At 43.5% G+C, this 22,725-nt stretch overlaps 1 protein-coding gene across 1 annotated transcript; it reads left to right on the forward strand.

The window, feature by feature from the left end:
- Window positions 1-1,952: 1,952 nt before the first annotated feature.
- ISCA1 (iron-sulfur cluster assembly 1) lies at window positions 1,953-14,503 on the forward strand. Its single transcript, XM_019750099.3, has 4 exons — window positions 1,953-2,575; window positions 9,181-9,234; window positions 11,571-11,676; window positions 12,824-14,503. The coding sequence occupies exons 1-4, from the start codon at window positions 2,273-2,275 to the stop codon at window positions 12,970-12,972; spliced, it is 612 nt and encodes a 203-aa protein (XP_019605658.3). The 5' UTR covers window positions 1,953-2,272; the 3' UTR covers window positions 12,973-14,503.
- Window positions 14,504-22,725: the final 8,222 nt, after the last annotated feature.

The following is a 22,725-nucleotide window of genomic DNA, read 5'->3' on the forward strand; positions in this document are numbered from 1 at the left end:
AACACCCATAGAACCGTAAAGATGTGCTCTGCTTTTTTCTTTGAAAGCAGGTGTGTTTGGACAGCAGTCAAGAATTTAGCAAGCTTCAATGTGGAATTCTAGACTTCACTGGAGTCTGGCTTTGCCAGTTTTCCATCTGAGTGTAGCACTGTCCCCTAACTTCTTGGCAGTTCCGTTTCCTTGCCTATGAAATGGAAATCATATCTGTCCTTCCACAGAGTAATGAGGATCAAGTGAGGTCTTACTAGAAGAGACTTTTTAAAATGGCTGGAAACCTGCAACTAAATCCTGAAGTGCAGTACTGAATATTTCCCCATTGAAAGTTTTGAACCTGTTAGTGGAAATCCAAAAGTGTTTACAGCTTGCAAAACTCCCAACAGTTCCCAAACCCTTCTCATTTTAACACCGCAGGACGGCTGCTGCTCTGAGATAAAGGAGCACACATATTTCTTACATAGTCATGAAAACTCTTCTAATGACACACCAATTGAAGGGATCTGCACCAGTTTCAAATAACATTAGGTATCAGTGATCCACTGACAAGTAGATTTTGTGACCTAGCAGTTACATGCAAAACAACTAACCCAAGTTAAGAACAATAGTGTGTATTAAATAAAGGAAAGATGGTTTTTAAACATACACAGGATCCTGAACTAAGAAAAAGAACTAAATTTTTAAGTGTCGAATGTACTATACTAAACCGCCTTAAGCATCGTTTGTAAAAAAGCCAACACGTCTTTCCTACAGCTCAAAGTTGTGAGGCTACTGCAAGTGCTCAGGGTTCTCTTGAAAGCTGTCAAGTGCTACACGACCTGTATAATACTTCAATAATTGATAAAATGATAATGGCATTTTCCCCATTTTTATTAACTATTTTTTAGAGCAGTTTTGGGTTTACAGCAAAACTGAGCGGAAAGTACAGAGTTCCCATATTCCTCCACAAGCCAACCTCCCCCACTATCCACATGCTGCACCAGGGTGGGACGTTTGTTATATATAATCCATGAAGCAACAGGGACACACTATTATCACCCAAAGTCCATAGTTTACATTAGGACTCATACTTGGTGTGGTACATTCTGTGGGTTTGGACAAATGTATAATGGCATGTATCCACCACTGGTAATGTCATATGGCATCTTTAGATATCCATTAATAATTAGCAATGTTTATTGAGTGCTGTCGTGTGCCTTGCACTTTTCTAAGGGCTTTTCATTTAATCTTCACAATATCTGGAGGAGGAAAGACATCAGAAATAAATTACCTTGTCCCTAATCATCCAATCTATCAGATGAAGCCAAGTGACCAGCCGACCCCACTACTGCTTCTTAGTTCCAGTTTCTTCTATGTGCTTTGGGATTTAGGGGGGGGCAAAATAACCATCTTTTTATTGTCCACGCAGTTGCATTTCCCTAGCAGGGAGGCTGAACTACTTAATGGAATTTTAAATTATCCAATCCTGTAGGCTCTAGGAGATTAAAGATAAACTGAGCTCTAAAACACACAGCACTGATTAGTTCTTCCCACATCAAAACACTGAGCAAGAACCTATCTTCCCCAGCACTACTCCACGGAACCTCCTTTTTCCCTTTACCTCTAGCACTTCCGCGAGAAATGCTGCCTATCCTGATGTTCTCCCATCTGCTAACCCTGCTGCATTTCTGTCCTAACATGATCTCTAATTCTTCCCTGGACCCTCCGTTTATCAGGTTTCCTGTGTATGTTCAGGTAAGGTACAGTGTCTGGTGCTCAGGAATATATGGTAAATTAACAGGCAGGATTAAAAGGCGGAGCCACGACAAGGTCTAACCAACAACAGTTCGATCAAGTTTAGTGATTGGGTCTCGCTAGAAATGATTTTTCACAGAGCTGCCCAGTCACATCTTAGAGTGGGGATGAGTTCCAAAATCAGTACCTAAAGCGAAAATTGCATTAACACCATCCTTCAACATCCCAGGCAGTACAGCACGCTTGTTGGGGGCTCTTTATTTATTGTATGACTCCGCAGTAACTCTACGTTCTTAAGAACTGCCAGCTGGACCAAAAAAAACTGAAATGTCTGCAGCTGTCCAGGCCTTGGAACCATCCTGCCTTTGAGAGCTCCAGCTCCCGAGATGGGGTGACTCCTCAGCGTTCTTAAGCGGTGGCGCCACACCTTGTCCAGCAGTCAGATCCCGGAGCGACGGAGTTGCCTCCGGAGTCCAGATGTCGGAGGTCATTCTGCGCGCTCCAGCCCCGCTCCCGACAACGCGCTGAGATCGCCCTAGTGGTGATGACCTTCCTGGGCCCCAGCGACTCCGCGTCACCACGCCCCGCCCTCCGCCCGTCACTCATGAAGCCCGCCCAATGGTGGAAGCGGGGCGGACCCGCGCGGGGCGGAGCCTGGGGAGCCTTGCGCCGGAGCTTGTGGCGTCAATGCGCCCGCGGTGTCCATGGAGAGAGGTTGAGGCAGCCCAGCTCCAGCCCGAGGTACCCGGGCGCCTGGACGGTGAGGATGTCGGCTTCGTTAGTCCGGGCCACTGTCCGGGCTGTGAGCAAGAGGAAGCTGCAGCCCACCCGGGCCGCCCTCACCCTGGTGAGTGGCCGGGGAGTGCGGCCGGACCCGTGACATTGGTTCACCTCCGTCCCGCAAGGGGCGGTTACGGCTGCAGCGCGCGGCACGGCCGAGCGACGGCCTGGGCCCGCTCCGCAGCCGCCGCCCATCCCCCACCGCGGGATGGGAAGATAAACAAATCCGGGAGGGGCTGCTTTGCGGTAGCGGGCGCTCGGAGGACTACGTTTCCCATCAGGCCGCGCGCCGCCGCGTGCTGGGGAGGGGACGGTGTACGTGCGCGACCCCCGGCGGTCCTCGGCGTCCTGACTGGAGCCCAGGACACCCTCTCGGGGTCTTCGTGGCTGCAGTGCTTGAAGCCGGAGGTTGTTTAGAGGTCAGGTGTGCCAGGCGCTTGGGAGACTGTGAGTAAACCAGGATACCTTCCCTTGAGGTGCCTGGGGAGGACGGCAGATCGCCGAAGGCCCACAGTGAAGTGCGGTGATTGGCAGTGAGAGCACGGCCCCCACAGAGCCCACCCCCTTGCTGAGATCAAGCTTCTGCGCATCAAGGGTTACTTCCTGGTGCTGGGGGTGGAGGAGGCTTTTTAAAACACCCTTTGTGCCTCGGGAAATCTTAGGCACAGAGAACAAAGGATAAAGATTTCTACCGAGTTTGTTTACAGCGTTTTCTGGGTGAAAAGTCTAACACAGTCAAAGGGCACCAGAGTACATACGCAGATTCTTAAAGCATTTGCCGCGCATACTGGATCCCCAAGGTACCATGCAGTTTTTTGTGTTTTTTTTAACGGAGGGAAACCTCACGTAAAATTAACCATTTTAAAGTGTTCAATTCAGTGGCATGTAGTACATTAATGTTGTGCAACCATCACCTCTATTTAGTTCTAAAACATTTCATCACAAAAGAAAACCCTGTATCCATTAAACACCTACTTGTATTTGCAGTTTTGAAAGCTTATGAGCAGTTTAAAATTTTCACACCTATCCCTTCTTGGTTAAGACTTCACAAACATCATCTAGAGACTGGCAAAATGATTGAATCATCGATTCCACTCAATGTAATACCATAAGAAGGTCCTTTGCCAAAAAATTAGTTGTAGCAAAATAGAAGAAAGTTGTGATCAGGTGTTTAGAATTCATTTTTACAATAGATTGAGGTTTTAGGCCCATAAGGTTATCCTGATTATATAGGGTACTGTATTCTATATTTTTTCAGTATCACCGAGCCTGTTTTCATGTTTGAAAGATACACCATCGATTCTTCGAATTTTCTAAAGTCTTGAGATCACAAGAACTAGAGAGTATAATTCATAGTTTGCGTCTCCTTTCAATCGCCGTAAAAACTACTTAGCATTCAAAAGAATTGTACCACTAGTAATGGTAGAGACAGGAAGTGCGGAGACACTTTTTTGCCTTTTCTATCTCTACCATTTGGCATGTAACCTGTTACTTCAAAATTTCTGAGTCACCCCCTTCCTCTGCATTCTGCAAACATTTAAGACCTGTGTTTCTGGATGAGAAATAAATATTACACAGTTTCCACCCCCCATGGACAGTCATGGGCCAGGCCTTTGCCACTGCTAGGAATAACTAAGCGTGATACAGCCCACATTCTCAGACTGGGGCTCTCTCCCATGCTTACTCCTTACGCTTTATTAGATTTTACCACTTACCAGGTCAGTTCTACCCGCATTGCTTTATTGTGATCAGTTCTCAGTTCACAAGGGCTCTGTGTTGACTTTGATAAACTGTTCTGATTAAGTTGCAGGACAGTTATCTGAACTTCCACTTAACTGTCTGGCTGACATTAGGAGTTCTTTTCTCTGATCTTCATAGAAGCTGGTGCCAGAGGAAAAGCACATCAGTGCTGCTTTCCACAACAGTGTAAGGACTTGCAATCATTTTAATCCTAGTATATGGTTCCTAGTCTTAAAACACGTGGCACGCATGTATTGCTGTTTGTGTTTAGTTTTCAAATGTTTCTGCAAACATTTTTAACTCCAGCATGTTCTGTGAAGTACAAAAGTAGTGGAGTTATCAAAGGGTAGAGAGTGGTGACAGATGAGAGCACATGAAATGAGAGAGAACTCGATAAAAATTGGGAAGAAGAGATAAATGTTAACTAGATATAAATTTTGGCATCAAGAATTTGACATGTTGCAACCTCTGAGAAGTGCTGTAGCTGTGGGGTCTACCAGTGAGAAGGCAAGGAAAAGGAACCGATGAAATGAAAACATGGTTCCATGTTGTCAGCACCAACTATCTCCATTAAGTGATGTTAGTCCAGGAGAGGATTGGTGATTTGCTGGAGAAAAAGACTTAAAAGACTGGCAACAGGCTGCCCATGACACTTACTATGCAAACCAGAGTTGGTTCCTTGATTAAATGCTTTAATACTTCAACCCACCACATCAAAGTGAGAACCCTTGAACACCTGCAGAGAACATCTAAGGGGATGAGGCCCCTCCCCCTACTTCTCTACATACCCAGGAACTGACAAATGGAGTTGAACTTGTAGGAGCCAGAGTAAAATATGATTAAAGTACCCAAAGAGTTAACACTCCCCTGATGGTAGAGGCCTTTATTTCCTGTTTGTACAAATCAGAATTAGTGGAAGCTTAATTTAGGATTAGGGATACCCACAGCCTTGCATAAAACTCAGCCAACACTGTGAGAGAATGATGGTACATAGCCAGCCAGCATCATTCTTGATGTACAGGACACTAACTAGTTAATTCATCCTGCGCAGTGGGTGCCTTAGGGCTTAACTTTCTAGTGGCACCTTACTGAGAAGGTCTGGGAAATAATAGATGTTAAATACACACTGGGGCTTAATTGGGAGCTGTTAGTTCCTGGAAGGACTAGCCTTTGGAACAGTGACCAAGCAGTAAGACATGTATATGTAGGCAATTGAAAGGGTATTACACATGAAACAAATGGAAGTCACCTGACTGTCTTAACAATCAGAGATTGGTTAGTAAATTAGCATAGATGGTGTTAGTAAAGTATTAATCATTGTAAATGATTTTTTAAAAAATTTTGGGAACATAACTCTTCATTCTTTGACTTACTAGCTCTGTGCAAATTATTTAACCTTTAATACCTAACTCACAGAACTATAAGAATAAAAAGATGGGCATACAAACCATTAAGAACCTAGAAGTTACTCAGTGGTGAATGTGTTTATTACTATGTCTCAAATGAGAAGCATGTTAAGCTTTAAAAACTTAGGCTACAGAATTATTTATATATACTATTATTACACACACACAGGAATAGGAAAAGCCAAAAGGGAAACAGCATCATAATGCCAGCCATACCTGTCAGACAGTGCGTTAAAATAGACTGTAATTTGGTCATTGGGTGCTATTTCCCTACCATCTTTTAAACCTTAAAATGCCAGATTTATAATGAAATAGGTTGTAATTGTTAGCATGTGTTTAGTTTACATAATCATGGAGTTAACTTTGGGTTTTAATTCTATTTTTATTTATTTTTATTTTTTTAACAGGACTTTATTGGGGAACAGTGTTACTTCCAGGACTTTTTTCCAAGTCAAGTCGTTGTCCTTTCAATCTTAGTTGTGGAGGGTGCCGTTCAGCTTCAAGTTGTTGTACTTTCAGTCTTAGTTGTGGAGGGTGCAGCTCAGCTCAAGATGCTGTGTTCAATCTTAGTTGCAGGGGGCACAGCCCACCATCCCTTGCGGGAGTCGAACTGACAACCTTGTGGTTGAGAGGGTGCGCTCCAACCAACTGAGCCATCCGGAGGCAGCTCAGCTCAAGGTGCCGTGTTCAATTTTAGTTGCCGGGGGCAGAGCCCACCATCCCTTGCGGGACTCGAGGAGTTGAACCAGCAACCTTGTGGTTGAGAGCCAACTGGCCCATGTGGGAATTGAACCGGCAGCCTTTGGAGTTAGGAGCATGGAGCTCTAACCTCCTGAGCCACCGGGCTGGCCCAATTTTATATTTTTTTAAAAAAGGGAAAATTGGGGAATTACTTAAGGAAACACAGTAGTGAGGATGAAAAGTTTCTACTACAAGGAATAGAAACCATATAGCATTGGATAAAAGTATGTTGCTATGAAATAGTTTTTTAAAATGCAGCGTCTATAGTGCCTTTTCTCATAATTTTAACCCCAAAAACAGACTGGAATTTTCTTTTTTTTTAAAGGCTGAAATATCTCACTCAAAGATGTTCTTTTCATTTGAAAGAATGTCTTGTTCTATGATAATACATATGAGTAGATTAAAAACCATCATTACATTGAGTTTCAGGAATCTCTTAAGTTTCAAATCACGGGCCAAATCTCAGGTGATTTAGTCATTAATTATGCATAAATTTCTTAGAAAACTATGAGTGGTTTCTTAATTGTTTGAGGGAATGCATTGAAATGAGAAGGCTGCTAGACTTGCAGCATGTTTAGTTGAAGTTTTTATACTATTTCCCAGATTGATTTTACTTAAGTAGAAAGTTGCCAGAGTATGCAAATAGACGTAGAACAAAGTAGGCACCTTAGCTTTCTGCCTGGTGCTGAGATACAAAAAGTACATTTTATAGCCAGAAGTTTTCTTTTAGTCTCAAATGTTTAGTCATTCTGACTTGTTCTGAAAATCAGATCCATCACTTGGAAAGTTAAAAGAACTGTATCTTTCCTCTTAAATGAGTGCTCAACTGGTTTATCCATCGTTAGTAACACTCCTTGCAACAGTGTGTTTTGGTTTTTGCCCGACATGGGAAAATTAAGACATGTCAGGGTTCCTGTTTTCTTTCTTTTTTTTGTTCTCCCCCTTCTTTCCACCCCCCTGCCCCCCACTCCGGTTCAAGCCGTTGTTTCTCAGCCTAGTTGTGTAGGACACAGCTCCCTGGCCCATGCTGGTATTGTGAACCTTGAGCTCCACCCGGCTGAGACAGTCGGTCAGCAGCTCAGGGCAGCTCTCGCCGGCCACTCACACTGGCCACCGGCCACTCATGGCAGCACACGGTAGCTGGTGGCAGCACACAGCAGCCCACGCCGACCTCCGGCTGCTCACGGCAGCCCAGCTCCAGAGAGAGCTGTTGTTCACAATCTTAGCTGTCAAGGGCGCAGCTCACTGGCCCATGTGGCATTCGAACTGGCGACCTTGCCGCTCCAACCACTTGAGTGACCGGGATGGCCTGGATTCCTGTGTTTTCTACTAAGAGTTGAGAAAAGAAGAAAATATTTTGTAAAACCAAATTAGATCACTTAGAAAATCACTTGGAGATAAAAACTGGAGGACTAGCACAGTACTGCCAGCCAGAGGAGCTAATAAAGCAGAAAGTAGGAAGGACGTGATCTCTTTGTTTGTCATGATACACTCATCGTAACAATAGCTGGCTTATGTTGAGCTCTTTGTGCCTGGCACTGTTCAGAATGCTCTTCCTGAATTCATTTGGTTAATGCCCTGAGGAGGAGGGACATTGAAGCCAAGTAACAGGCTGGGGGCACAGCTAGGAGGTGGACCAGGAATGCCCTGGAACAGACTTTGTCCCTAACAGCACCTGTCTCAAGAAAATGGGGTGGGTGATACTGACATATACACGTGTGATATGTTGTGACGTTTATTTTGAGGACAACGGCTAGGTTAAACAGCATTTCTCCTGAAAAATTCCTCCCTGGTTTTGTTTTTATTACGGACTAGCTTCCATACCCTGAAATACTGATTTAAGCCAACTTTATAGAATCTGAACATTTGGTAGGACTGGTACGAGCAGCACACTCCGGGTTATTTGATGCTGGTGAGCCCTTTCCTCTAGGTGTGCATTTTGATGGATTTGAAGTAGATCTTGGGTAAGCAAGCAGAGCAGTGGAGTTAATAACAGGAAAGCATGCCTGACGGTTGGCTTTCCCAAGGAGGTACTCGATTCATTCATTGGCTGCTGAGCGCCTTATGTCAGGCAGTGTGCTTGTGGCGGGCTTACAGCAGGAGCACAGGAGATGCTGCCCAAAATACAACAATTGTGATGTGAGTAGGTAGTGCCCTGGAGATTGTGACAGGGAGCTGATCTTCACTGTGGGCAGCAAGATGAAAGGATGTTGCTAGGAGATATTTTTAAAATATAGAGAATGCTTTTAATTGAGTAGAGTTCATATGTTTGTATATAAAATCCACAAGGTACTCTAGTGAGAATTGAACATAAATTCATTACATAAATTTGGTAAAGATAAATTTGAGTAGTCTTAAAGACTAGGAAGTAATAAGGTTTGAAGAACGCTATTTATTTTTGTTGTTGTTTAATTGGGGAAGGGAAACAGGACTTTATTGGGGAACAGTGTGTACTTCCAAGACTTTTTCCAAGTCAAGTTGTTGTCCCTTCAATCTTAGTTGTGGAGGGTGCCGTTCAGCTTCAAGTTGTTGTCCTTTCCGTCTTAGTTGTGGAGTGTGCAGCTCAGCTCCAGGTCCAGTTGCCGTTTCTAGTTGCAGGGGTCGCAGCCCACCATCCCTTGCGGGAGTCGAACTGACAACCTTGTGGTTGAGAGCCCACTGGCCCATGTGGGAATCGAACCAGCAGCCTTCAGCGTTAGGAGCATGGAGCTCTAACTGCCTGAGCCACTGGGCTGGGCCCAAGCATGCAAATTTTGTAGCTAAAAAATAACATTTTCTTTTTCAGACACCTTCAGCAGTAAACAAGATAAAACAACTTCTTAAAGATAAGCCTGAACATGTAAGTGAAATCAAATGTTTAGTTTAAAAATGAAGTTTTATTCTCACAATGAATTTATCTTGTGATAAGCATTATGAGTTCATTAATTAGGGGTTTTTATTTAAAAAGTAAAATATGCTCATGATTTTAAATTCAAATAGTACAACAGGGCACTCAATGAAAGGAAGTCACTCTCTCATTCCAGACACTTAGTCATCATTTTCCCTTTCAAGAGGCAACTTCTTAGTGTCCTTCCAGAATAATCTGTACATATTTACCTAGACCAGGGTTTCTCGGCATCAGCACTGTTGAGGGCTGGATAATTCTTGGCTGGGAGTGGATTGCAGGATATTTAGTGTCCTCTCTGGCCTCTGCCAGTGGCAGTGCTTTGTGCCTCAGTTGTGACAACCAAAAACATTTCCCTGAGGGGAACCACTAGCCTCAACTATACTTGTTACAGTTGTGCGTGTATCTCTTTTCCTACTTATCTGAGAGCATACAGCACATGTTGTAGTTATGCTTTGCTTTTTGCCCCTAATAAAACAGCTTGAAGATCTTTTCATATCATTACATAAAGATCCACCTCATTCTTTTTCATGGCTGCATATAATAGCATATTGCATTAAACAAGCTTGATTTATTTAACCAATCCCCCATAAGGTCTTTTGGGTTGTTTTCATTCATCTTAGTGCATTAATTGCCTAAGGAATACTGTAAATTACTTCCAAGACTATTAACGTTTAGTGATTAGACTACAGAATGGTTTTAGGTTCCGTTGTATAACCTGCATTATAATGTAATGGGAATTCTAGCACTGTCCTAAGAATTATTAAATGCTGAAGTATGTCATGACTGGAGTATAAATTAACCAAATGAAACAAGAATTTAGCTTCGTAGATTTGAGGGATGAAAAGGATTGACATGAAAAGGATTGAGCAAACACTTCATCAGGTGTCATTTATAGCACAAGCAACCCCTTTTGCAACTCCAGTTACTAAAGCTGTATTTTCATATAGTAAGTGTCTAGATCCATTCCGATAGTTGGACTTTCTGCTTGCTAGAGTCTTCCTATTTACAAAGATAAAAACTAAGTGAAACAAATACTTATGACATGCGCTCCAGAATTTCAGCTAGGTAGTTTATTGTTTGTTTATTGTATGGAATGTGTAAAATCCCCTCCCGCACAGCAAGGAGACAGAGTATGGTTTTATTTGTCTTTAGATAAGTTCTTACTCTAAAGGTAAATAAAACCATACTCTGTCTCCTTGCTGTTGGTTAAGGACAGAAGACACTACTCTGAATGCTTCAGCTCATCAGAACTCCCAGGAAGCTTAACACTGACTCATGCTCTTCACCACGTAGCTTCCTACTTCATGATTGTTTTGCTGAAGCAAGCATACATTGCTGCTTTTCAGAGGTTCAGGATCTGCTTGGTGAAATAATACTTTTTATGATGATACTTTTGCTGTATACGTAAATGAAAAAACAGATAGCGTCTAACAGTGCTGTTTGCTCACTTTTTCATGTCTTATATCTGTGTTGGCATCAGTCTTCTGCTTTCTGGTGTCTGAGAATGTTCACACAGGTCTGCCCTGGAAGTAAGGCCCTGTGCAGAGGCAGCATGACTGCCAGGCCTATGAGCCTTGGCAAACCTGACCATAGGGAAAGTTCCTGAGGACGTCGCCCATGATGGCGGGGCAAAACTGTTAGTGAGCAAGTTCGATTTCTTAGGTTGTCATCTCTGCTGTCAGATACTTTTCTTTTTCCTTAAAAACAAACAAACAAAAAACAGTGATCTATTTTTTGAATTGAAACTCTTTCCTTAAAAATGTTATTCCCAGCCTAAAAGGGTGGTAGTTGGTTAGGTTAAATAATACACATGCATTGGTATAGTGGGATATTATGTAGGCATTACTTGAAATTACATGGACAGATGATGTCTTAAGTGAAAAAAGGCAGAGAAAAAATTTTTTCTGCTATAATAAAAACTATGTTTACATGTGTGTGTGACAAGGGCTGGAAGAAAATAGGAAAAAAATATAAGCTGTTTTTCAAGAGTGGTAGTGACTGTAGTTTGGGGGCTTTTTTCCCTCTGTATTGTTTGCTTTGTGTATAGTTAGTTTTTACTCTTTTTTGTTCCCCACTAATGTCATAATGATGTTTGTATAATAGGTAAATTTTTTTAATGCTTGTTTTCCATTCCATTTACACTTCCTAAAGGGATATTTTATAGCCAGGAATCTAATATTTGCCTTTCAGCTTATGAAGAAATGAATAATATAGCTAGGACTTTTATAACATGTTTGTTTAATCTGTACTATTTTAAAACTAAGTTTATATTTACAATTATTTTTCAGGTAGGTGTGAAAGTTGGTGTCCGAACCAGGGGTTGTAATGGCCTTTCTTATACTCTAGAATATACGAAAACAAAAGGAGATTCTGATGAAGAAGTTGTTCAAGATGGTGAGATTTAAACAAACTTTTTCTGGGCCCTTTGTTTTGCCTAAAATGTTTAACCTTATGTAGCATGAATAGTAATGAGAATAGTAAGGTTACCATGTACAGGAAGGTTTTAAGATAAAAGTTCAGGATGAACCAACTACTTTTGTGTGAAGTAGCAGTTTTATATATATGTCAAATAAGTAATGTCATCTGATGCTTTTGAGGACTCTGTATTTCCAATTTTAATCTCCAAATTAATATTTTCCATTTTTAATTATATTTTGCCCCCACTTCCTGCCCCTATGCAATAATCTGATAAAGCCTATTTAAAACAAAATAGATAATGGTACAACTTTGGGGGAACGTCACTGTACATGGGTTTTGCAGTGGTGGCTTTGTACATCAGAGGTGTGCTGTTGGCTAGCTTTCATGGGTTTCTCATGTGGGTTCATTTTATTAAATTGAAGTTACTAATCAAAAAGATACTTGTTAAATTTTATTTTTTAAATCAATACATAAATTTAAACCTTAAATTTCTGTCTTGAAGAGGAGAGCTAACAAATATGTATAGTTTATATTTGTAATGACTTGATTTCTTATAAGGGAGATGCCAACCTCTGCCCACATAATAACTAGGGAGTTGTGTTATTACCAGTTTTCCAGCCTATAAGCAGAACAGAACTGCTATGTTATACTGATTGGTCTTATTAGACCAGCCCACTGTACCACAGTCCTTTGTGTGTCTTTAGGTGTGGTAGTGTGTCATGTGTATACAGATGTCATTGCAGGGTTTTCATAAACGTTATTGACTCCATCTTGACAAAACTCTCACTGAGAATATATCCATTTTCTTTATGTTGCAAATAGTAAAAATGGGTGAAATATAGTGAAAGACAAATTCTAGTTTTACATAGAATTGTCATGAAATTGACCTGTGAACAACTTTCTAACCTAATGTAATTGTTTTTGACATAGGTTATTGTGTGGAAAGAGGGGACAGACAGGTAACTGAGTACTGAATCCCTTAAAGGAAATAGTGAGACAGATTCAAAAGCTTCCTGTTTGATTTTTGTTAGGGGTTACTATTTAAAGTTCACTTTGCTTTCAGTCAGCAGGTTCTGTTAGCATACTGTAGGCTTTATATGACATGTGTTTTTTTCTCCCCAAGGAGTCAGAGTGTTCATCGAAAAGAAAGCACAGCTAACACTTTTAGGAACAGAAATGGACTATGTTGAAGACAAATTATCCAGTGAGTTTGTGTTCAATAACCCAAACATCAAAGGAACCTGTGGCTGTGGAGAAAGCTTTAATATTTGACCCCTCAGGACTACTGTGGCTGTAAGCTCCAGAAAGCCTGCAGAAGCCCTGGGCTTACTGATGAAATCATGACTGTCACGTGCTTAAGGTTTATAATGCATGGCTGCCTTATGAGGAAAATAAAGTGATGCATCTTGAAAATGAAACCAGTGTGTTAGATTCCAGAAAGAAGTGATATTTGTATTTTTAGGGGACAGAAAATGAGAGGCCACCACTCTCTTTGGGTCATTTTCTGATCTGTGAAGAAAAAAAAAATCCTACCCTGCATTTAATTCTCTTGCGTACTTTCTGTTAGAACCAGTTTCATGGAAGGTGCCTGCCTGGGAGGATTTCGGGAAACCCGTTCTTCATAGGTGTGCTGCACTCCACAGATACCTGTTGAATGGCTTGAATGTGCATCTCCAGGCCAAACTGATGGTTCTTAAAATTCAGAGGCAGCAAGTCCCGACGGCTGATGTTTTTCTTTCCAAACATAGAAAGGCTTTTATGTATACATTTTTATCTAAAATTTCATTGTTAGATGCCTCATTTGCTTATCCTTTAGTAGCACCAGCCATTAGATGAAAGTATCAAACAAAGATTTCCTTGAACTACAGTACAGAATGGTTCTGAGTGATGGCATCAAAAGGTAAGAAATACTTCACCCACCAGTTTTCATCCATTTCTTTTGCCATCTGAAACATTTGCTCAAGGTGGGATCTCAAGATGATTTAGATCTTTTTATTTGCAAGGTCTCTTATAAGCCATCTAGCCCACCTCCTCAATTATATACCTGAGGAAGCAAAACCCCAGGGAAGCGGAAGCGCTTGTTTCCACCTGCATACTGCAGAGCGGGGACTACCCACATCTCCCCTTCTAGGCAGGTGCCACACCAGCCCGGTGCTCTGAGGCAGGCAGTGAAGGTAAATGGGCAGTTTGGCTTCTGTATCTCGTTGACATTTCAGTAAGATTTCTATGTAATTTGATGGAGATCATACTTTTGTTTTGAGTGAGAAGAATCTTATTTTTAAACCCATTTATGTAAATTACCATGTTGTTTCTTCTGAACTATGAAGCAGGGAAGTAGCAGGGAAGACATTGTAGCAACCCAGAGATACCCATTTGGAACATAGTAATTATGAAGCAGACCTAGAGGTCTTTTCCTAAAATTCCCAATATGCATATACTTTCTGGATCCTAAGTCCAATTGCCAAAATTTTTAAACCTAGTATTTTAACCTAACATTTTTATCACCAATTTTTCTTTAACAGTGTTCCTTCTTTTGTCATTTAGAGTTTTTATTTTTCTGGGTTTGACATACTGTTTTATGAGATGACATCCAGGCTGTTTTTGAAAGCTGATCTTTATGAAGTAGCTGAGTTCCTTGACGTTTGTCATATTTACTAAAATGCGTGGTACAAAACACCAAAACCTAGAGCAGTAGCTTTATGCTCATGAGTTTGTATTAATATAATTGTGAATCCACTTATAATTTGTGCAATAATGAATGTATGTAGAGATTGAGTTGTCAATAAAAAAGATGTGGCCACTTTGTGATTCTAAAATTGCCTTTTCTATTTAAGGAAGAAGGGTTTGGGAATAGTAGCTGTTATAGCTATTTACAAGTGCCGTATTTTTCTAACCAGCCTCCCTGCTCCAGAATTTTCTCCTGAGTCCATTGCATCCAGTGTGTCAGTTGCTGCATTCTCCATGGGGCCCTTTGACAGAACCATTTCCGATTGCTCTTGGCTCCAGAGTCCACATCCCTCCCTTCTTCAGCCTTCTGCTCCCCGTTTCACTATAAGGGTCATCATTTCATCCAAGCTGCTTTTCACGCCTCCCACACAGATTTCTTTCTTACATTCTCATGTGTCATCATCCCTATCGGGAATGCTTTTCTCAAATCTGTCATTCAGGCTTTATGTTCATCTCTGGAAAGTGTCTTAGCTGTTCACTTCAGGCATATTTGTAGCATGTGCTCTCCACTTGCCCTGAGATTTTACAGATGACCAGAGACAGTCCCTGACCTCAAAGATCTTAGAGTTGACAAATGAGAGAGACACCACTGAAGAGAACATGGTAAGCATTGCTAATAGCCAACATTTACTGCGGACTTGGTCCATGCCAGGAACTGTCCTAATTAACTCGTAACAACCCACTGAGGTAGGTCTGACTATTGTCTTTTTCATAGATGAGAAACTAAAGCAGCATGAATAAAATAGTTGACTAAGGTAACACAGCATGTGGCCAGGTCAGAGTAACAACCTGCACTGTCTGGCTCCCGGCCCTATTCGGAGCAGTTAGGCCACACTGCATGTCACAGTGAGAACCAAGACAAGAAAGCACTTCTAAAAAGGTATTTGATGAGATGTCATGACACGTGAGCCGAGTCTTAAAAGCCATGAGAGATTTGGAGAAGAGGGAAGCAAGTGAACAAAAGGACTGAAAGGTGAACACTCGGATGTCAGGCACACATGGGGCAGCAGACGGCGGGGGCGGGGGGGGGGGGCACAGGCCTGGAACATGGTGGGGCGTTCTCTCGGTGATGCAGGTATTGGGAGCCACTCAGGTTTCCATAAGGGAGTCATCAAAACGAGTGCATGTAGCAGTGAGCCAGGCTGCTCAGAGGACAATGCTGTGGAAACTCAAGTGGGACCCGAGGGAGAGGCCAGTGTGAGGAAGGCTTGGTGGAATCAGCAAGACTCCATTAACAGACCACCCTCCACAGAACCTTGATTTTGTGGCTCTTCGCTAATCACACGAGCAACACTTGCACTGGTGTTTGGTTTTGGTTTGTCCCTTGCACAATATGGAAAGGTTCCTGAACACAGGCACTCTGTTATTTTCTTTGACAATCATTTAACACCAGGCACATCATAAGGATTTTTGGCAAAATGACTCCTACAGCCATCATCAGCCATATTGTGTTTTGTCCGTTCTGCGTCCTGTTCATCCAAGCTCTACTCCAGACCCCAGCTGTCCTGTGAGAGGTCACTTTGTAGTGCCCCCGTGTGACATGTAGACTGACAGCTGCTGTGGAGGGGGCTCCCCGCAGAGGCAGAGCTGATGGATTATCGTGATTAGAAGCCCTGTCTTCAATATCAAGATGCTAACTAGATGGCTCAGGCCCCAAGAAGAATTTGGGGAGCACGGGGGCAAGATGCTGCTCGGCGGCACTGCTAGCGGGTCTCCCTGCTCTGTCTCGACCCACAGGAGTGATTTTATTTCTCAACGAGGAAAGGGTGGAGTGGGGTTGGAAAACTCCCTACCAGATCAGATGTCCCTAAGATTTCCAGTACTTCCTAGGTTTCACCTAGTAAGAAACACCTTTTCAACAACAGACTTTCTTGTCCTGTTTTGAAGCCTGAGAGATCAGGAAATGCAAAAGCCTCTGTTAAGCTACCTGGCGTTCCCATGCCATCTAACAGCTGTAAGGACTCTCACAGCCTGCAAAACCTGTAACTGTCAGGGTCCCATTTGTGCCTCAGAGCCCACGTGACCTGGGCCAAGTAGGTGGCATCAACCTGGAGTAATTAGAAATGCAGCTTGCTGGCCTGATGCAGTTCCGGGATGCTGGCGTGCAAAGGTATAGGTCTGGGGTGAGCTACACCTGGATTTGAGCCACAGGTTCTGTCATTTTGTAGCCAGATGACCTGGCACAGGTTAGGTGACTTCTGAGCCTGCTTCCCTTCTGCAGAACAATCTCCGAATTGGGGGAAATTTGATGGGTTAACTGCACATAAACGTTAAACTGAGATACAGTGTACTTCTGATCCTTTTTGCTCGTGGATTATCAAACTACGAAATAAGCTTCCACACAATTACAGGATTTACTGTACTGTATGAAAATCTGGGGGAAGTTGGCTGTATTTCTTTCAAATGACCACAGTAATTTGGAAAAGAACTACAAATATAATCATACGGAGGAACTGTATTCTCTTAACTGATTAGCTCTTAACACTTTGCGTACAGCGGGGTTTAAATCCCTCATACCCCTCTGTTCCGGCAGGTTTTTAAAAGAAACTGCTTTAAAATGCACTCTTCTCTTTAAAGCGTAAATGCTTCTATGTCATTTATTATTTTTCTATGGAATTTTTTAGGATTTACTCACCTATGATGTTAGTAATCCCTCCTGGTGTGATACTGCAGAAAGCAGCTTCCTTTGTTGTTAACGAAACACAAATAATTCAATAAAATGTGCAAAGTAAAAAGTCAACAGTAAAAACGAGAATTCTCGTTATCCGTCCTTAACGCATGGCTCAGGAAAAAAACGAAGATTCTCGTGATCCGTACTCAATGTGTTAAGAGAATTCCTGTGTAGAGAGAAACCTGCCTTAATCTGCAGAGTAACAGCTGAATCCCTGGGTGCACACCAGACTTCAGAGGGAGAGGTGGCGGGGCTAGAGGTCCACCCTACGCTCAGTCTCCTTTGAGATGCACAGACCATGTGGGGGGGGGTTAAGTCACTGTGGGGGGTGTGATGTCAACTTCCTCGCTGGCTCTCCTGCCAAATCTTCATTGAAGGCTATGATTCTCAGGATTTTCATTATGGTGGCGTTGAATTCAACCTTCCTGGATGCAAGGGCTCTGTATCAGTAATAATCCCCCTGCTTACAACTCTCGGATTTCTTTGATAGTCTTAGTGGGTTACTTCATGTTTTACTTTCATAAATGAGTAATTCCCAAGCTGTTCACTGTAAAGTGCCTTCTTACTGTTCTCCAATAGATTCCTCTTCTTGAAGCAGTTCTTAAGCTTTAAGGCGTAAAGAAGTCACTGGGGATCTGGTTAAAACAGACCTGATTCCAGAGGTCTGGGGTGGGGCCTGGGCTCTGTCCCTCCAGCCTAGGCCCACGTGAGGCCCACTCTGCTGCTCTACAGACCACCTTGGAGTAGCAAGGTTGTAAAGTATTTCTTTCTGGAAGAACCTGGTTGTTTCAAATGATAATTTGTGCCCTCACTTGGAGGTATTTCACTAAATACTCTCCATGGTGTCAGGATTTCTGATCAGCAGGAGATAACCCCCCTGCCACCCTGAGATGACAGAACTGGAAGGCCAGGACAGTGCCTGGCGATTGTAATTCTAAGTGCTGTTTATGTTTTCCTTTAGGTATTCTGAAATACTGAAAATACCTTGGGGACTCCCAGCCACTGACCTGTACACTTAAAAATAGTTAAAATGATAAACTTTATGTGTATTTTACCACAAAACAAAACATCTCTCTTGAGAAAGGCAGGGCCCTGTGCCACCTTAGATGGCCATTCGAAGGAGGAAGTGTCATCCAAGACGTTTCCCCTCCTTTTGTCTCCCTGAGATGTCCAACTGGGTCTTCCTATTTGACAAGACTCTGGTTCAAAGGCATTAGGATAAAAGGGACTTGTGGACCCTCCGGGTCCTCTGGTTCTAACTAAAGCAGTGGTGGCCGAGCGAGGGGCTCCCGCTACCCTGGAAGTTACTTAGTGACTTGACTAATAACACCAATAGATTCCATGCTGGTAAAATGATTGTTTTGGCAAAGCTGTTTTTTGGTGTGTTTTTTTTTAGGAGGAGGGCACAGGCCACAGTGGCCCATGTGGGGACCGAACTGGCAACCCTGGTGCAATCAGCACCACGTTCCAACCAACTGAGCCAACCGGCCGCCCCTTGGCAAAGTTTTTAATGATTACCACAAGACCCTCCCGAGGGCAGTCCAGAGCGTGGCGGCGTGGCTCACGTGGAGAGCTGGCATGGACATGCAGCCCCTCCTTCACTTCCAACTGAATCATCTGGGCAGATGTAGGGAGCGCAGGTCTGTCTCCTATTTATTTAACTGCCTTGATTTCTGCTTTGCACGTTGTCCATATCTATAAAAGGGAAAACCTATCTGATGAGAAGTTACAGTCACAATTCAGCTAGTTAATGTTCACTTTTTAAAAATACGTATCTTTTCATCCTCTACCCTCCACCAATTTACCCCCATGTGGGAAGATAATCCTGACAAATAGTGTCACATAGCCGTTTCTGTGACCTTGAGGATGTCCGTATGTCACAATGCACAGGTACTCATTTACTCAACACTTACTAAGCATTAGCATATGTTGGGTGCCGGTTGAGGCCATGGGGCTCCTGGATAAATGGGACCCAAACTCTGCCCCCAGGCACACAGATTCATCAAAAGAAATGGCCACATAAATCATTGTAAAGCAAACGGTAAGTGCAGTGATAGATATACTCAAGGGCATAATAAGAGCACAGAAAAGTGAAAATGAAACCTGTGTGGGCTTGTGAGCAGTGGAGAGAGAGACAGAAAAGGCCAGAGCTGAGAGATGAGAAGGTGGCTGGGAGACTCATCTCCTTCCAGCAGGTCACAGGAAGCCGGACCCAGCTGTCATGACTGAGCCTGGACAATCTCCCCCTTCCCTTGGGGCCTCCACTAACAGCCCTGCCTTCTCCCTCTATTTCTGTGCCTTTTTCCTTCCCCACAATGTTCCCACTGACGCTTGGCCCTGGCGTCCTTTCTCCTCCCTCTCCCCACATATAGTCTTAAGAGTGTACAACCTGATAGAGGTGAGAATCTAAATGCAGAGGAGATCAAAGAATTGTCGAGTTTCCTCCCTTTTTCCAGAACCAGCGCACAGGGACACGTTGTGTCTCTTGGGCGCAAACTGAAGGGTGGAAATGAACCGGTCAAACTGGCTTCCATCCTGTGCTGCCACTTGTTACCTCCCCTCCCTGCCCAGCAGGCCTGTCCATCCTCAAGGCCATCACTAAGCCACCATCCATCCAATCAGTGAAGGCCCTGAGCAGGTACAGTTGCTGGGGGCTGTCCACAGAGCTCGGAACAGGAAACCAGGCAGCTTTCCAGGCAGCTCCGACGGATGGAATCGTACTGTTTCTGACTCTCCCACGCAGCCTCGTCTTCCTTCTCTCCTTGCGTGTGTGCCGCCTTGTGTTTCAGGTGCAGGCACCACTGATATTGTGGATGGCACACAGGCGAAGGCTGGTGACTCCGGCCAGCGCCTCCACACTGGCCTAGAGTTTCATTAAGCACCTCGCCAGGTGGGTGGGGGAAGCAGCCTGCACTGCAGCTGCAGGGCTTTAGTTAGGTACCAAAGGAAGGAGAGCAGAAATGGTTGTGGGTGCAGAGATAGTGGGCACAGTTGGAATTACAATAAACACCAAGGAAATCAGTCCTTCCTCCTTTAGGTTGCTGAGTGGAACAGTGTCCCCCTTCTCTGGGATTCCATCTTTGGGAGTCTGGCTCCTTCACTTTGGGATTCCATCCTCTAGGCCAAGTGCTGCTGTTTCCACCAAGCCAACCACAAGCAAGCACAGGCATGCATTCCTACTGCTGAAAATACAGTGGTCCCCTTATCCCTAGGGGACACGTTCCCAGTGGGGGCCAGGAACTGGAGATCGTATGGAACCCTACATATGCTGTTTTTGCCTATACTCACACACCTTTCACTCAAAGGAAGCACTCTCTATGGCTTCCCTTTGGCATATCCCAATTGCCAGCATCACCCCCCCACCCCCCCACCCCCGTTTTAGTGCTTTGGAGCCATTATTAAGTAAAATAAGGGTTATTTGAACACAAGCACTACGATACTATGACAGTTCTCGTATCCGGACAGGACAGAGCACGACAGCGCAAGATTTCATCACACTACTCAGAACGGCATGCAATTTAAAACTTAGGAATTGTTTCTGGAATTTTCTATTTAATATTTTTGGACTGCTGTTGACTATAGGTAACAAACTGGAAAGTGAAATCGGGATAAGGGCAGGTGGCAGTAGTGGCAGTAAACAGCTAACGCTTATGAGAGCACTTCCTAGGGGCCAGGCCATCTTGTAAACACTCTACAGGAATTCGCTCATTTAATCCTCACACAACTCTCGGCATTTCACGCCATACTTATCATCCCCATGTTACATACAACATGTAAATGCATGGTGGAAAGTTCACGACCTGAATTGTCCGACCTTGTCTGTGTATACTGAAGACTGAGGTCAAAGGTTAGCAAGAAACGCTTGAAGTCCAGAGTGTATTCTCTTATCTACTACGCTCAACTGGGAAGATAAAAGACAAGTACAACTAAACAAGATGCAAAATGATAAATGCCATTGAAGAGACACAGGGACACTGTCAGGGAGGCTCAGAGAAGCAGATGAGCACCATGAGGAAACAGAATGCCCTGGAAATGGCTCCTGAGATGGGCTCTGAACAAGACACTGCAGACCTGAGGAGAAGGGCACCAGAGGCCTTCCTGGTGCGAGAAGGGCATAAACAGGCAGGGAACTGGGAAAGCAAGAGGTGTGCGTGCGCAATGTCAGAAAACACACTGGCAGGAGCAGAACCACCTGAAAGGGAAGGAGTAGGGGATACAGGTGGAGTTACAGCCTCGGCTGGACTCTGAGAAGCCCACACTAGGTTAATGAACTTGTACTTTGTGGGCCAGGGGAAGCCACAGCCAGTTTTAAGCAAGAGCAAATCTTGATGAGAATGCTCTTTTAAGAAGGGTAACCCAATGAGGTTTATGGAAAATAAAGTGGAGCCCAGGGGATTATTACGCTGTTCCCCTGAAAAGAAGACCTAGCCAGACCATCAGCTCTAACGCGTCTTTTGGAGCAAAAATTAATATAAGACCCAGCCTTATTTTATTATAAGTAAAATAAAGACCTTATCTAACATAAGACCGGGTCTTATATTAATTTTTGCTCCAAAAGACACATTAGAGCTGATGGTCTGGCTTGGTCTTATTTTCGGGGAAACACAGCAGAGCACTGAAACTGTTCTGTATGGTATGTATTGGTGAATATACAAGTTATTATACATTTTTCAACACCCACAGAGTATATAACACAAAGACTGAAACCTAATGGAAACTATGGACTGTAAGTATTAATAATGTATCCATGTTGGTTCATCAATTATAACAAAGGTATCACGGCAACTCCATGTTAGTAACGGGGAGCTGTGTGTATGATGGTGGGCATGTGTGAACCCTGTACTTTCCAACCAATTTTTTGTAAACCTGAAACTACTCAAAAAAACAAAGCCTAGTAGTTATATAAAAAGAGAAGTCTTGTATTAAACTAGCAATTCAATTGGATAGTTGCATTCTTAAAAAAACCTCAGGTTTTTAAACATTGCATTGTAAAAGCAGTTATTTCAAAGAGGAAACTGAGTTTCATATACTGTAGTATAATATTCATTTTTTCCTACAAAAATTTCAATAGTGAGGGCTGGCCCAGTGGCTCAGGCGGTTGGAGCTCCATGCTCCTAACTCCAAAGGCTGCCGGTTCGATTCCCACATGGGCCAGTGGGCTCTCAACCACAAGGTTGCTGGTTCAACTCCTGGAGTGCCGCAAGGGATGGTGGGCTGCGCCCCCTGCAACTAGCAATGGCAACTGGACCTGGAGCTGAGCTGCGCCCTCCCCAAGTAAGGCTGAAAGGACAACAACTTGACTGGAAAAAAGTCCTGGAAGTACACACTGTTCCCCAATAAAGTCCTGTTCCCCTTCCCCAATAAAAAAAAAAATTTCAATAGTGAAGGTCATTTTTAATAGTTACGGGTGTATAGCCATAAAATCCACACATCAGAAAGCAAGCTGGCCTAGCGTCTAATATCTGCTCCTGACTGATGAGTTCCCGCAGTGCACAAGCCCCTGCAGGAAGGTGGAGCTGCCCTCCACCACCCACCCCGAGGCAATGTCGTCACCTTCCTCATCCATGGAGTTGGTAAACAGCCGCGGACTGTTCTCTTGGAAAGCGCCACAGATTTCTCTACTTCTC

The sequence above is a fragment of the Rhinolophus sinicus genome, chromosome 16 (assembly GCF_057876585.1).
Source record: "Rhinolophus sinicus isolate RSI-liver-muscle chromosome 16, RSI-T2T, whole genome shotgun sequence".
Lineage (NCBI taxonomy): Eukaryota > Metazoa > Chordata > Mammalia > Chiroptera > Rhinolophidae > Rhinolophus > Rhinolophus sinicus.

Excerpts from the sequence above, each read along its gene's own strand:
- ISCA1 (XM_019750099.3), top strand. The coding sequence starts at position 2,273 with ATGACCTTCCTGGGCCCCAGCGACTCCGCGTCACCACGCCCCGCCCTC. Across the intron at positions 9,235-11,570 it reads TTAAAGATAAGCCTGAACAT|GTAGGTGTGAAAGTTGGTGT; the intron begins GTAAGTGAAATC and ends ATTATTTTTCAG. Across the intron at positions 11,677-12,823 it reads TGAAGAAGTTGTTCAAGATG|GAGTCAGAGTGTTCATCGAA; the intron begins GTGAGATTTAAA and ends TTTCTCCCCAAG.